This window comes from Carcharodon carcharias, chromosome 10 (assembly GCF_017639515.1).
Source record: "Carcharodon carcharias isolate sCarCar2 chromosome 10, sCarCar2.pri, whole genome shotgun sequence".
Lineage (NCBI taxonomy): Eukaryota > Metazoa > Chordata > Chondrichthyes > Lamniformes > Lamnidae > Carcharodon > Carcharodon carcharias.
The window spans coordinates 53,429,563-53,441,687 of record NC_054476.1 but is presented as its reverse complement, the minus strand read 5'-3'; the positions used below and the strand labels follow the sequence as shown (position 1 = coordinate 53,441,687).

General features: G+C 38.6%; 1 protein-coding gene across 1 annotated transcript in view; it reads right to left on the bottom strand.

Moving 5' to 3' along the window:
- Positions 1-347: 347 nt before the first annotated feature.
- LOC121283407 (serine/threonine-protein kinase BRSK2-like) overlaps positions 348-12,125 on the bottom strand; it is a 1,000,681-nt gene continuing 988,903 nt past the window's right edge. Inside the window, exon 20 of the mRNA XM_041197961.1 lies at positions 348-648. Within this exon, the coding sequence (XP_041053895.1) occupies positions 626-648 (23 nt within the window). The 3' untranslated portion in view covers positions 348-625. The remainder of the gene's footprint in view (positions 649-12,125) is intronic.

Below are 12,125 nucleotides of genomic sequence, written 5' to 3'. Positions count from 1 at the left end.
GTGGTCAAATCGTGCCCCCCACCCCATGATAGTAAACAAGCAACATGGTTCAACTGAACATGGTGCCCTTGTGAAATGAATAAAATATATATATATATAATATATATATATACATATATATTACCCTGAAAATAAATAATACTGACAAACTTATAACTGGCAACACAGTGTTTGAATCTGTTTTGTTCTACAGCTAAACAAGGTGTCACAACTAGACAAACAGAATCTATACAGAAAGTAGGGGTGGTACAAGGTGACGTGCTTGTCACACTTGCACGTGCTTTAGTTCGTTGCTGCGGTGTTGTCTGACCCCCTGATATCTTACCCATCAGCAGCAGTCTCACCAAGGTCCTGCTTCAACAAAGAAAGAGTCCACTGTAGCTGCTGAAGCTCATGTTGCTGTGCGGTGCTGATCAATTCAACCCCCACATCCCCTCTGGTGGACAACCTGCTGCTGAAGGGTGTCAGTCTTTCCCAGGATTTCCGTTTCTTTTCCTGGGACGCAGCAGCTCCAGATTGGTCAAGTGTTAAGCGTCAAAAGGGCGCCAGGTTCCCACATGCACCAAGATATCAGCTGCCTTTCCTTCGACAAATGTCCGCAGCCATAGGGTTCACCAGATGGGATTTAACAAGTTTTCTGGACAATTCCTGGCAGTAGAGTGGAAATAAATCAGGTCATCATAAAAGGTGAGCAGCAAAAACAGGGAAACAAATGTTGTAGAGGGGGGTTGCACGTGCTAATCCTCAGTTATATACAATCATTCCGCCATACAAAATTCTGTCTATGGACATTGTACCGAAGCAGTCTGTTATTTACATCCTTTCAGAACATGGGACTAATTCTAAATGGTTTAAAGGTTGGTTCTGTGTCCCAATACTTGGCACCATCTTTGCCTTCTCTTTCCCAGCTGGAAATTTAGAGTCTCCTCTAGAACCATAGTCAATAGCATCAGAATCATTCTGCTTGCTGTTTTGTGCCATGTTTGGTTGGCGTAGCTGGCGGATGAGCTACTTGCCCATTGTTCTTCTCGTCTGAAAAAAGTTGTTTAATTACGTCAAAGAAGTTACTCAATGGGCTGCCTGGGTACACAAACAGAAAGAAAGAAAGAACAAACAAACAGATGAACAATGGATCACGAAAGAAGTGAAATGAGATCCATAGCCACAAGCGCCTGAAAGAGGAAGCATGTCACCACTGAGCCTTTTAAATCACAACTCTTTTGGTTAGTTGGCTGGTTGATTTATTTGGAAACGACAAAGTCAAATACTTCTTGCAACTTATTTTTTTTAAAGTGGCTTTGGAGTCTCAGTTTTTCTACTTGAATGGAATTAGTTGACAGAAAGAATGGAAGAGAGCATTGAAGATGCTGAAAGGGAAGACTGTGTCTCACTGGAAAGAAGGATGTTGCTGAGAAACATTTTAGTTCCTTCTGAGGACATGATTACTATTACTGATGGAACATACATTTCAACACAGAAACTCTTGACTCTCTTACATATTTCTATTTAAATCGTGATTTTCTGACCTATCTTGGACAGAGGAAATGGGGGGAAAATGGGAAATTTAACCCTCCTCAGACCAGGGACTTTCTCAACAAAAGACTATCAATTTGGAACTGCAGCAATTGACAGTATCTGAAGACTGCATTAGCGAACGCGATCAGATTTAAAGGAGTCCATGCAGTGCTGACTGGTATTATTCATCACAAAAGAATCAGAGGCATTTAGTGCTTACTGTTTTGACCCTGCACGTTCATGACAGAAATACTTTTGAGGCTTCCTGGCTGAAAATGGTTTCATAAACTAATTATTCGCTGTAATACTTCCCCATTACTTAAAAGGGGAAACCATTCTAATTTATATTCTGCATAACCAAGGTTAAACTGCATGTTAAACCTTTGTAATAGCTTTTAAGGCAGGGCACCTTTCAAGCTGCACGAAGACTTAATAAAACTGACAAATTATTTTATAAATTTAAACTGCACAACCAGAGTATTTTTCGAAGCTGCCATCATCTTCCATCTAATTTAATTTCGCTCCTTGATGGCTCAGTTGCTAAGTACCAACATGGAAACGAATCACAAGCCCTAGGTTTGATCCCTGCTCAGTGATAGTCTGCTAGACCAGCATTATATTTGGCCAAAGGACACTGAGGGTCCTCTTCCTGATTCACAGCTGGAATATGTGTATATCAACAATGAGCGAGGATATAGGATTGAATTTGATTGTGATAATCACTCCCTCACCCTCACCTCTTCCCCATGATCAAACATCCAGCCAACACACACTGTCCAGGCTCACACATCAAGAATGACCACTTGGGCAAAATAGCAGAGGTTTGCTGTTGCCTGTAAAACTAAAACATGTGTTCAAGACTGGCCGGGAGCGGAAAAACTGGCAGAAAGCTAATCTTAGTTAAAAAGTAAGTTTCTTTAAGCGTATGGCTATTTCAATAATGGATGATTTCAAATAAATAGTGTAACTCATGTCATGCATTGCCTTTTTAGTTCAAACTGTTCAGCTAAGCATGTGTTGCTGAGATGATGTTCCCTAATTGTTCCCTAATTGCTGCCAAGTAATTAAACAATGCACCCTTCACTCATCCCCCAGCCCAAAGGTTGGACATTCCAAGACCCAGGACTACCTTCACTTTGGAAGGAAACCCATCGCACTCAGTAAGTTCCATTAGTTTTTAGTCAGCCTGCTAGTGCGGTAGAGAGAGAGAGAGAGACATTAGATATTACAATAGCTAACTAGTAAATACCATTATAAACTTGAAATTACAAATGTTCAGAATTTTTCTGTCTCTGCTACATGGTTGTAATTCTGGACGCTGTAAACATTTGTCTGGTTTGATATGCTGAAATTCTACAATACATAGGTTACATTTTACCTGGACAAGTACAGAGTACTTGAATTCCAGTTCATGTGGCCTGATAACGAACAGCATGGAGGGAGGTCATAGAGCAGTCAAAAACATTGACCCTCTCATCTTCCAGAATCAAGGAAGGTATGTGGAAGGGTGGCCGACAATGGAGCCATAGTCAAAGAACACTAAAAAAAAGTTACTGAAATTCTAAAGACATCAACACCAATGTGCTTAACAAGTTTTGTAGTGACAAGTTAGTCAAAATAGACATATCTGATTAACTTACTGAAATGATATACAAAAAGGAATAGTGTTGCTTTATAGCTAGAGCTGGTATTAGTAACAAGTCAGCAATTTGCAATCACAGTCCTTCAAAGTTCATAATGAAAATCAGTTGTTTAGCACATTATATAATCTAATACAAGAAATTTACGGCTTAACATTTCATTATAAACAAAGAAAATTAAAAAAGATTGTGAATGACTCTGAATGATGTTGCAGCACAAATACTTAAGAAGCTCCATCAAAATCATCTCTCCGTGGCTTCAGAAAAGGCACTAATCCATTTGTAATAAATGGATAGAGGAATTTGATATGAGCTCGTTAAGGAATCGAAAACATTGGCCAGGATTTTGCCTTAGTCAGGCAGGCTCGGTGGGGGCGGGTGGGAGCAGTCGGGAAGCTGACTGCTGCCCGCATTTGGGGCTGGGTCGCGATTTCACGCTGCTTGCGTGAAATGCGGGTGGCAGCACTCAGCGCTGCCTGTGTGGGGGGTGGGGGGCCGAGCACGGAAGTTCACGCATGCGTGCAGGTGCCCATTGGAAAATCTCCCTGAGGCGCAGAGCTACCTCACAGGGATGAACAGGTTTGAAAATGAAAAATAAAGAATTGTAAAATGTTAAAAAAACATGTCCCCTCAATGTGACTTTGTCACATGAGCAGGGACATGTTATTAACAAAATGTTTACATTTTTATTTAATTTTTAATAGCTGTTGAGTGGATGAGGTTTCCTAAAAAATCCAAAGGCCGCTTCGCCTTTTCACCTGCCCGTCAACCGTAAGGTTGGAGGAGCAACAAAAATTTTCTTTCAATAACGACTTTAATGGCCTTAACAGGCTTTTTGTTGGCAGGCGCGCTGCTGACTCCTGCATGCACCTGCCAACTGAAATATTGCGAGAGTGCGCGATGACGTCGGGACACTTGCCCGACATCATCGCACTTCATTTTATGCTCGTTCGGGTCAGGCGCACGTGCACGCCCGCCTAGTAATATTCTGACCAATATTACTAATGATAATTCCCAGGCTAAATTTTGAAAGCTAAACATTTCTGTGTTCTAAAGGACAGTGTTTATTTTCTCTATATTCTATTCCGCACCTGTGGACAGTCTTCTCTAAATAAAGTCAGGGCTTGTTTAGGATTTTCAAGTGAACAGATCATATTTGATACATATGCTTTCAATGTACTAGCTCATTGCTTTGAAATTTGCTCCATATATGGTTAAAAAAGCCACAGTCAGAGGAATAAAGAAATGAACAGAAAATACCTATGGTGATCCAATCCTAAAGCTAAATAAATCCCATACTATAGTCCCAAAATTGTAACATTATACTCTGATTCCCCTCAGTCATTTTGTTCACCAAAAAAAAGTGTCCATATATGCCTTGCAGTTCTGCTCTGTCTCCCTGGGATGTCTTTGTGAAGTACTTAATCTACATTCTGTTTGCCAATTATGGTACCATTTAACAGAAGGCAATCTCTCTACTACCGGCTTATCAGACTCAAGCTCCTGATTCCACAGCTGGAATCCTTAAGCCACCTCACATGGGCCTATTTGTGAGAAATAATTTCATGTCAATTCCACAGTAAGTTTCCATGTTACTTGCTATGTAGATGAACATGCTGCAAGCAGTAGCTATCTCTGTAGTCTGACCTCAGAATCCAAACAGGAGTATCAGCATCTTCTGTTCGCTCCAAGTAGCGTCTCATTTAACCCTTTATCAATGTCTCTAAGTTATGGTTGGGACAGGGCAGAATCCGTAACAAACCAGAGATAAAAATGTCACATGATGAACATGTGAATCAAGGATGCAGATATAATGGGCCAACAGACCTCCTTTCAGGTCCTTTCAAAGTCATTGTCCCATTGACAAGCACATTTATTAATAGCTAGACATGTCAAGCCTGTTTTAATTTAATGATACAATGGCCTGGATTTTGTGTTAAAAAATGATGTTCTCAGTGCTCACTGTCATTAAGTATAAATTCAGCAATGTCCAACAATTACATATGCAAAATCAGGATGCTGCTTTCTGAGTTGCTCTGCTCCTCCATGAGCTACACTGTACCTATATCTTGTAGAGAAAGTTGGTGTTGAAATTCATCGAATGGCATGAAATTTCTGAATTTACATTTAGTTATCCAGTAAGAGTTGGCCTTGTCCAATCAAGCGTTAGTGAATTTTTAAGGGCGTGCTGAGCCAAACAACCAGTCTGGTAGTGAAAATTAACTTTTACAAGTGTGAAGTCTCACTCTTTCAGATTTTAATTATTGCTGGAGATGTTTTTTTTTTAAATTTCTTTCTCTTTTCTCTCTCTTAATCCCATTCTTCCTCCTCTATAATTATTTTGCTTTCTGTACATTATTCAACATTGCATTAATGACCCTAACTGTCACTTCCTGGTTCAGACTCTACACAAGTCATGATGATTTCTTCATTCTGATTGGTTAAGGAGGTACACAGAAGTTTGCCATGACAAGTTCAACAGGGTGCTGCATCAAAATGGTTTTCTAATTTCAGCAGGTTCCATCACAAAACACCACAAAGACTGTTGGCAAGTATCAGTGTTTTGAACAGCTGGAGGCATTTGTTCACCACTGACCAGAAAACCTGGCCTATAAGTTTGTGTTCATTAATTATTTCATTAATCAAAATATTTTTGATTAATTTTAGAACAACCCATACCATAGTCATTTTGAAAAACATGAAATGAAATAATGATACCATTGTTATCTTAACCTAAAAGTGTATAATTCAGATACAAAATCAGCTAGAACCAAATTGCAGCTTTCTCAATTGTAGCCTTTGCTCAGTTGGTACCAATCTTGCCTCAGAAGACTGATGTATCAAATCCCACTCCATAGCTCATAATTCAGGCTGACACTCCTGTTCAGTACTGAGGAAGTGCTGCACTGTTGGAGATGCCATGTTTCAAGTGAGACATTAAATCCAATCCCCATTTGCCCTCTCAGAAGAAAGAGCAGGGTAGTTATCCATAGTGTCCTGGACAATATTTGTCCCTCAACCAACATGACTAAAACAGATTATCTGGTCATTATCACATTGCTACTTGTGGGAGTTTGCTGCGCAAAGTGGCTGCCACATTGTAACAGTGACTATGCTTTTTTTAAAATGAAAAGTACTTCACAGTTTAAATTTGAGGCATCCTAAGGTCATGAAAGGTGCTACTTAAATGCAAGTCTTTCTTTCTTTGAATCAAATGTTCATTTTTCAACACTGGATAAAAGCAAAATACTGCGGATGCTGGAAATTTGAAACAAAAACAAAAATAGCTGGAAAAACTCAGCAAGTCTGACAGCATCTGTGGAGAGGAAGACAGAGTTAACATTTCGAGTCTGTATGACTCTTCACCAGAACTGATGAAGAGTCTTACGGACTCGAAACGTTAACTCTGTCTTCTTCTCCACAGATGCTGTCAGACCTGCTGAGTTTTTCCAGCTATTTTTGTTTTTGTTCATTTTTCAATTTTGCTTTCCTCTTCTGATGTCCATTTGACTTTCTTTACCCATATATTAGATAGTCTGTCACTGTCTCTCATGATTGAAGCTGATCCTGTCCTCACCAGAGACCAATACTTTGACTCTGGGCGAGGTCAGCTAATGAATAGATTCAGCCTGAAAAAATTTACTAAAAATTGTTGAGTCCCACTTTGACTGAGTTACTCAGAGTCCAATCAGTGCTTCAAATACAAAATATTAATTATCTACCCTAAATGTCGTTCCCATACTGTGTCATTGTCTTCTTCAACATATACTAACTTGTCTGTTAACCTCTCCCACACTCCCACCAATAAAGTAATCCCTGGTTTTGCTGACAGAGCATGATCACACAACTGTCCAGGTAAAGTTTCTCAATCCTTTATGTACAACAAACATAACGTTGCTTTGGAAGGTATCTGGCCATGGGTGGGGCCTGTGACCTAGCATTCCATCATGATTAATTGAGAATGCTTTTCGAACAGTAATTCTGTTTTCCCAATCACTCGTTTCACCCTCTGGGCCTGCAACAAAAACCTGAGTCTACAGGTTTTGAGATACTGAAACAGATGATGGACATGTTGTCTCTGTCCTCATGTTGCCAAGCTCGAGTTATTAATTAGCTCTGTTGACAATCTGATTACACCTGTAACGAGATTGTGACATGCAGCGGGCTTTGAATGAGATCTCACTCTCCCAACAGAATTTCAGTACTTTGCCATCCAGCTACAATTCTCATGCACATTCTTACATTGATGTTCCAGGCAAAATGACAGCAGCTGGGAGCAGAGCCAATTGGTGTGCATGAGCTTCCATTAATACACTAGGGATGAGAATTAGATGCCAGCTAATGATACAAATGAACCAAGGAAAGGAAATGGACATAGTGGTCATATGTTCAGGGACAGATGAGACCATCAATAACAACATCATGCACCATTTACAACCTCTGTAATATTAGCACCTATTTTAAATAATTGCCAGATCAACAGTGAACTAACGCTACCTGAAAATACCATGAAAAGGAATCATAGCATGGACAAAATTAATAAATTCTTTCCAAATTGCATCATATTTTGCAATACAAGTAATTACTATTACAAAGTAATCTACGAAGTTAAATTTATAATACATATTTTTTTAAATGCAGTGCAGTAGTTCACAAAAACATGTTTTTTAATGCCATCATTTCATTTTATATATTAAAAACTACTGTTAGTGAATTCTGGCATGTTTGCCTGTGATTTGCAGCTGTGAGATGCATCTGTCAGGAGCTGCCACCACTAGCATGCACTTTAACACTGTGTAAGAACAGCTAATGAAATGTTGCTTCTGTTTGTATAACTCTCCAAGAAGTCACAAAGAAACATAGCTGGCCCATATTTATGAATCACAGATGATGTGGCCTTCTTTATATTGAACTTTGGTCAGGTACTGGTCCAGGCCACCCTCATTAGTGTGAAATGATGAGGCTGCCATTCTAATCTGTCCCAGACATTTCATTAATTCTTCATTGGATTGGTGCGGAGAACTGTCATCAATAGCAGGCTACCTCGGGCGGCTCTGTCTCAAATAATTTCAATAGGTCGTACTAATTTAAAGAAGAAGCTACTCACTACTAGTGTAAGCGCTACCAAAACTAACTACAAGCCTGTATATCCATTTGTTCATTGTTGAAATATATCTATTACCATGTCAATCTTATCCTGCAAAGAATTGAATGTACTTAGCAACAATGACATTCATTGTGGGGACTTCATCACCAGGGATCAGTAACTTTCCCTTACACCTTCACGGAAGCTCATTAATATAAGGCCCTTTACTTGCAGAGATCAATGGAAAGGTCAAAAGTTTGTGCAAGAAAGTGTGTTACTCCTTCCACATAAATATGAGTATAACATGCCTCTCATCCCTTATTATTTCATTTGGGATGTCCCAACATACAGCAACAGAAAAGCCAACATATTAGTTCTACGGAGAACAACACTGCAGTTAAGTTCCAATCAAAATCTATTGCTTCAAAACACATTGCAGGAGGAGAGATATATAGGTATACCTTAACAGTTACTATCTTCAGCTAAAAGCCCTTGCACTTGTCTTCAATTTAAGTTGCTTTTTGCAATTAAGTTATTTACCATTATTTTTCAGATGAGTAGTGACAACTCAAATTACTTAACGATAATTGTCTGTTAACTGTTCCATCAAGTAGACACAATTGTACTGCACGGTTATCATTACTAGCCTTTCTGAAGGTATTACATTGATCAGTCCTTTTCGTTTGGAAGTGTTTAATGCAGGGATACATTTACACCTGTATTTGAAACCATGAAACAGATGTGGTCTGACAGAAAGCTTGTACTTCAACAAAACCCAGAGGATCTGATCATCCCCTCTACGCTGACAGAAAACATCAAAGGACAGCAGCATCTGTCCTCAGCTATTTGCCAGAGGAACGCACTGTACTCCGGATAGTTTCCTCAATTAAAATCGTTACCAACAAGTTGATAGATTTGAAAACAAACACAACAAAAGGAATCTTTTGTAACTATGGATTTACCACCTTGCAAGGTGTATTTTTTAAATTCAAGTTACAACCACGTAGGGAGGAAAGCAACCTCATCACTGTTCAACAAGTTTATTTAACCCTTGCAATTTCCTGGAAACACCACATTCATATTCAAAGAAAACTCTTGTTGCTAATCACTGGACATGTTAACTGAACCAAAACACCTCAGGACATCCCAAAATGTGATTAAATTTAAGTGTCTTTCAATACTCCCTAATTATTAAGTTGAAAATGTACTGCCCCCAAAGAATTGAGGCAAACAAAGGAATTCTCGAATCATAGAGAATAATTTAATTGGGTGAAGTATCAGCACAAAGTTAGTGTCTTTACAGGAATGGGAGAGAGAAGGAAATGGTTGTGGTGGAGTGATATAAAACATTTGGTTTATTTTTGCATCCTTAGTGGTAAATGCCCCTTTACTTCTCTGACTGTTGGAAAGAAGCAAAAATCCTCTTATGAACTCAGCTTTCAATATAGATACTAGTTACATTTTTAACTTCTTATTTCTGACATTCTTGGGTCTGTGAAAAACTATTATTATTATAATGAGGAACACCTCTCTCATATGTTCAGAACAGAGATGTTTTCTCCTACACTGGATGATAGTCTCAGATGTAGACATTTGCAATGTTGGTCAAGGAAAAACATTTTGAAGTAGGAATGTTTGTTCCTTCCTTCCTCAAAGTGGAATTGTTTCACAGTGTAAGCCAAGGATATAAAATATTCACTATGAACACAAAATACAGTACTGCAAATTCCAATAGATGTTTAAGAAGAAAGAATTTGCATTTATATTACACCTGTTATGACCCGAAGACATCCAAAAGTGCTTCACTGCTCATGAGATACTCTTAAAGTGTGGTCACTGTGGGGAGGTAAAAAAAAATGGCAGCCAAATTGCATACTGTAAAGCACCACAAACAGCAGGGAAACACATGACCAAATTATCTATTTTAGTGATGTTGGCTGAGGGGTAAATATTGGTAAGAACTTTCCAGGTCGTCTTTCAATAATGCCATAGGACGTTTTATGTCCACCTGAGGTGGCAGAGGGAGTATCGATTAAATGTCTCATCCGAAAGTCAGCACTTCCAACACTACTACACTGAAGTGATAGCCTAGATTATGTGCTCAAGACTCTAACTCAGATGTGAAAGTGCCATTACTGAGCCAAGGCTGACACCGGAATGCAGCAATCAGAACCCAGGAACATAAATCTGAAAAATTATTATGGAAATTAAATGTAAGAAAGAGTATCAGTGATGTCATAAAAGTAATACATCAACAAATAAAACAGGTCTAAAGTCAGGTGGATTATTTTTATACACAGAATGTGACATTTAATTAGATACAAGACACTGAGACCCGGTCTAGTGTTTCACCCTTAGGGTTCGCAAGTAAAGATGGATTTGGTGGAATTTCAATTAAACTTTCAACAAGAAAGTGCAATATGATGCCCGTCATAAATAGCAATTTGTAAAGAACAAATGACACAATGGATTATCAGATGTGAGTGATTCAAGAAATATTGAAATATTCTGGGTTGGAGATACTAGATTAAACCTAATTTAATTATTGGTTAAATAAAAAAAATTGGAGTTTTGTTCAGAAGATAATTTGTCAGCGAATATGTATAGAAGATAATGTTGTTGAAAGGATTCGCAAATTTGAATGTTGAAAAGCCAGTATTCCTCTGGCTCATTACAGGGGGCCGTACAGACCACCTATACTAGAAACCTATTATATGCTTTGGTTTATTAGTGGGGAAAAAATCATGAAGAGAGTCCTTTTGAATATAGAAAAGCAATAACTACAGGGCAGACTTTTTTTATGTTGTTCAAGGATGGCTATATCCCAGCATTTACTGTTGGAGTGGAAAGCTGAGAGGTTGCCATGGAAATCCTATGTCTCAGCAGTGCATTGACTGATGACTTCTCTAGATATTAGAGGCAGTATCAATCTTCATTGTGCAAGCTACAATTTTGAAGCACTGCTTCTTTGCCTCCTTAGGCTTGGTATTGAAAATATTCTACTATAACCTTTATTGTTACTATTCCTTCTGAGTTAATTATTCTGTTAGCATATCTGTTGCAACAATGGTGACTTTAGAGTTAAATTGGAATGAGTGGAGCTTGAAACAACTGCTATCAGGTGTCAGTACTATCAAATCAACATCGACTTTGTGGTTAAATGCAATATTTATAATCCAAATAAACCTCTGGGAAGCTGTTCAACAGCTGAGATCACCGGAGTATCAGAAAAAAACTGATTATGGATCCATATCCAGATTTTGCTTTGAGCTCTGGGTGTCCCACTTTCCCCTCTAATCAGATTGTCTCCTACATCATTATGCTGATTTGGTAAAGTAACCCTGATTCCTGTAAGGACTAATCCATCCAGTGCTGATTGTTTTTCTTTCTTGTTGCCCACATACTGTCAGTGTAGAGTTGAGGAGACTTTTTTTAGACACAGTGATTTGTTGTGATCCGGAATGTATTGCCTGAAAGGGTGCAGATTCAATAGTCACTTTCAAAAGGGAATTGAATAAATGTTTCAATTGGAGAAATTTACAGGGCTATGAGGAATGAATAAGAGAGTGGGATTAATTGGATAGTTGGATAGCACAAGCACAATGATGCTGTAAAATCCTGTAATTCTATGACACAATGACATTACATTAGTTTTACAGACAAAAACTGGGGTCCATTCTGTATTATTTTCAAATGTTCAAGCCCAATTATCTGCCCATTTACTTTTTTTTAGAAAATACACCGTTCTTTTGTAGCAACACAATTAAGTACCAAAATATTTTTAACAATGCAGTAACATCTTGTTTATCTGATGTGGCTCAGATCTGCATTTTTGGGTTCAGGAAGGAGCGCTTCACATATATGCTTACGGGCATGTTCAGAGG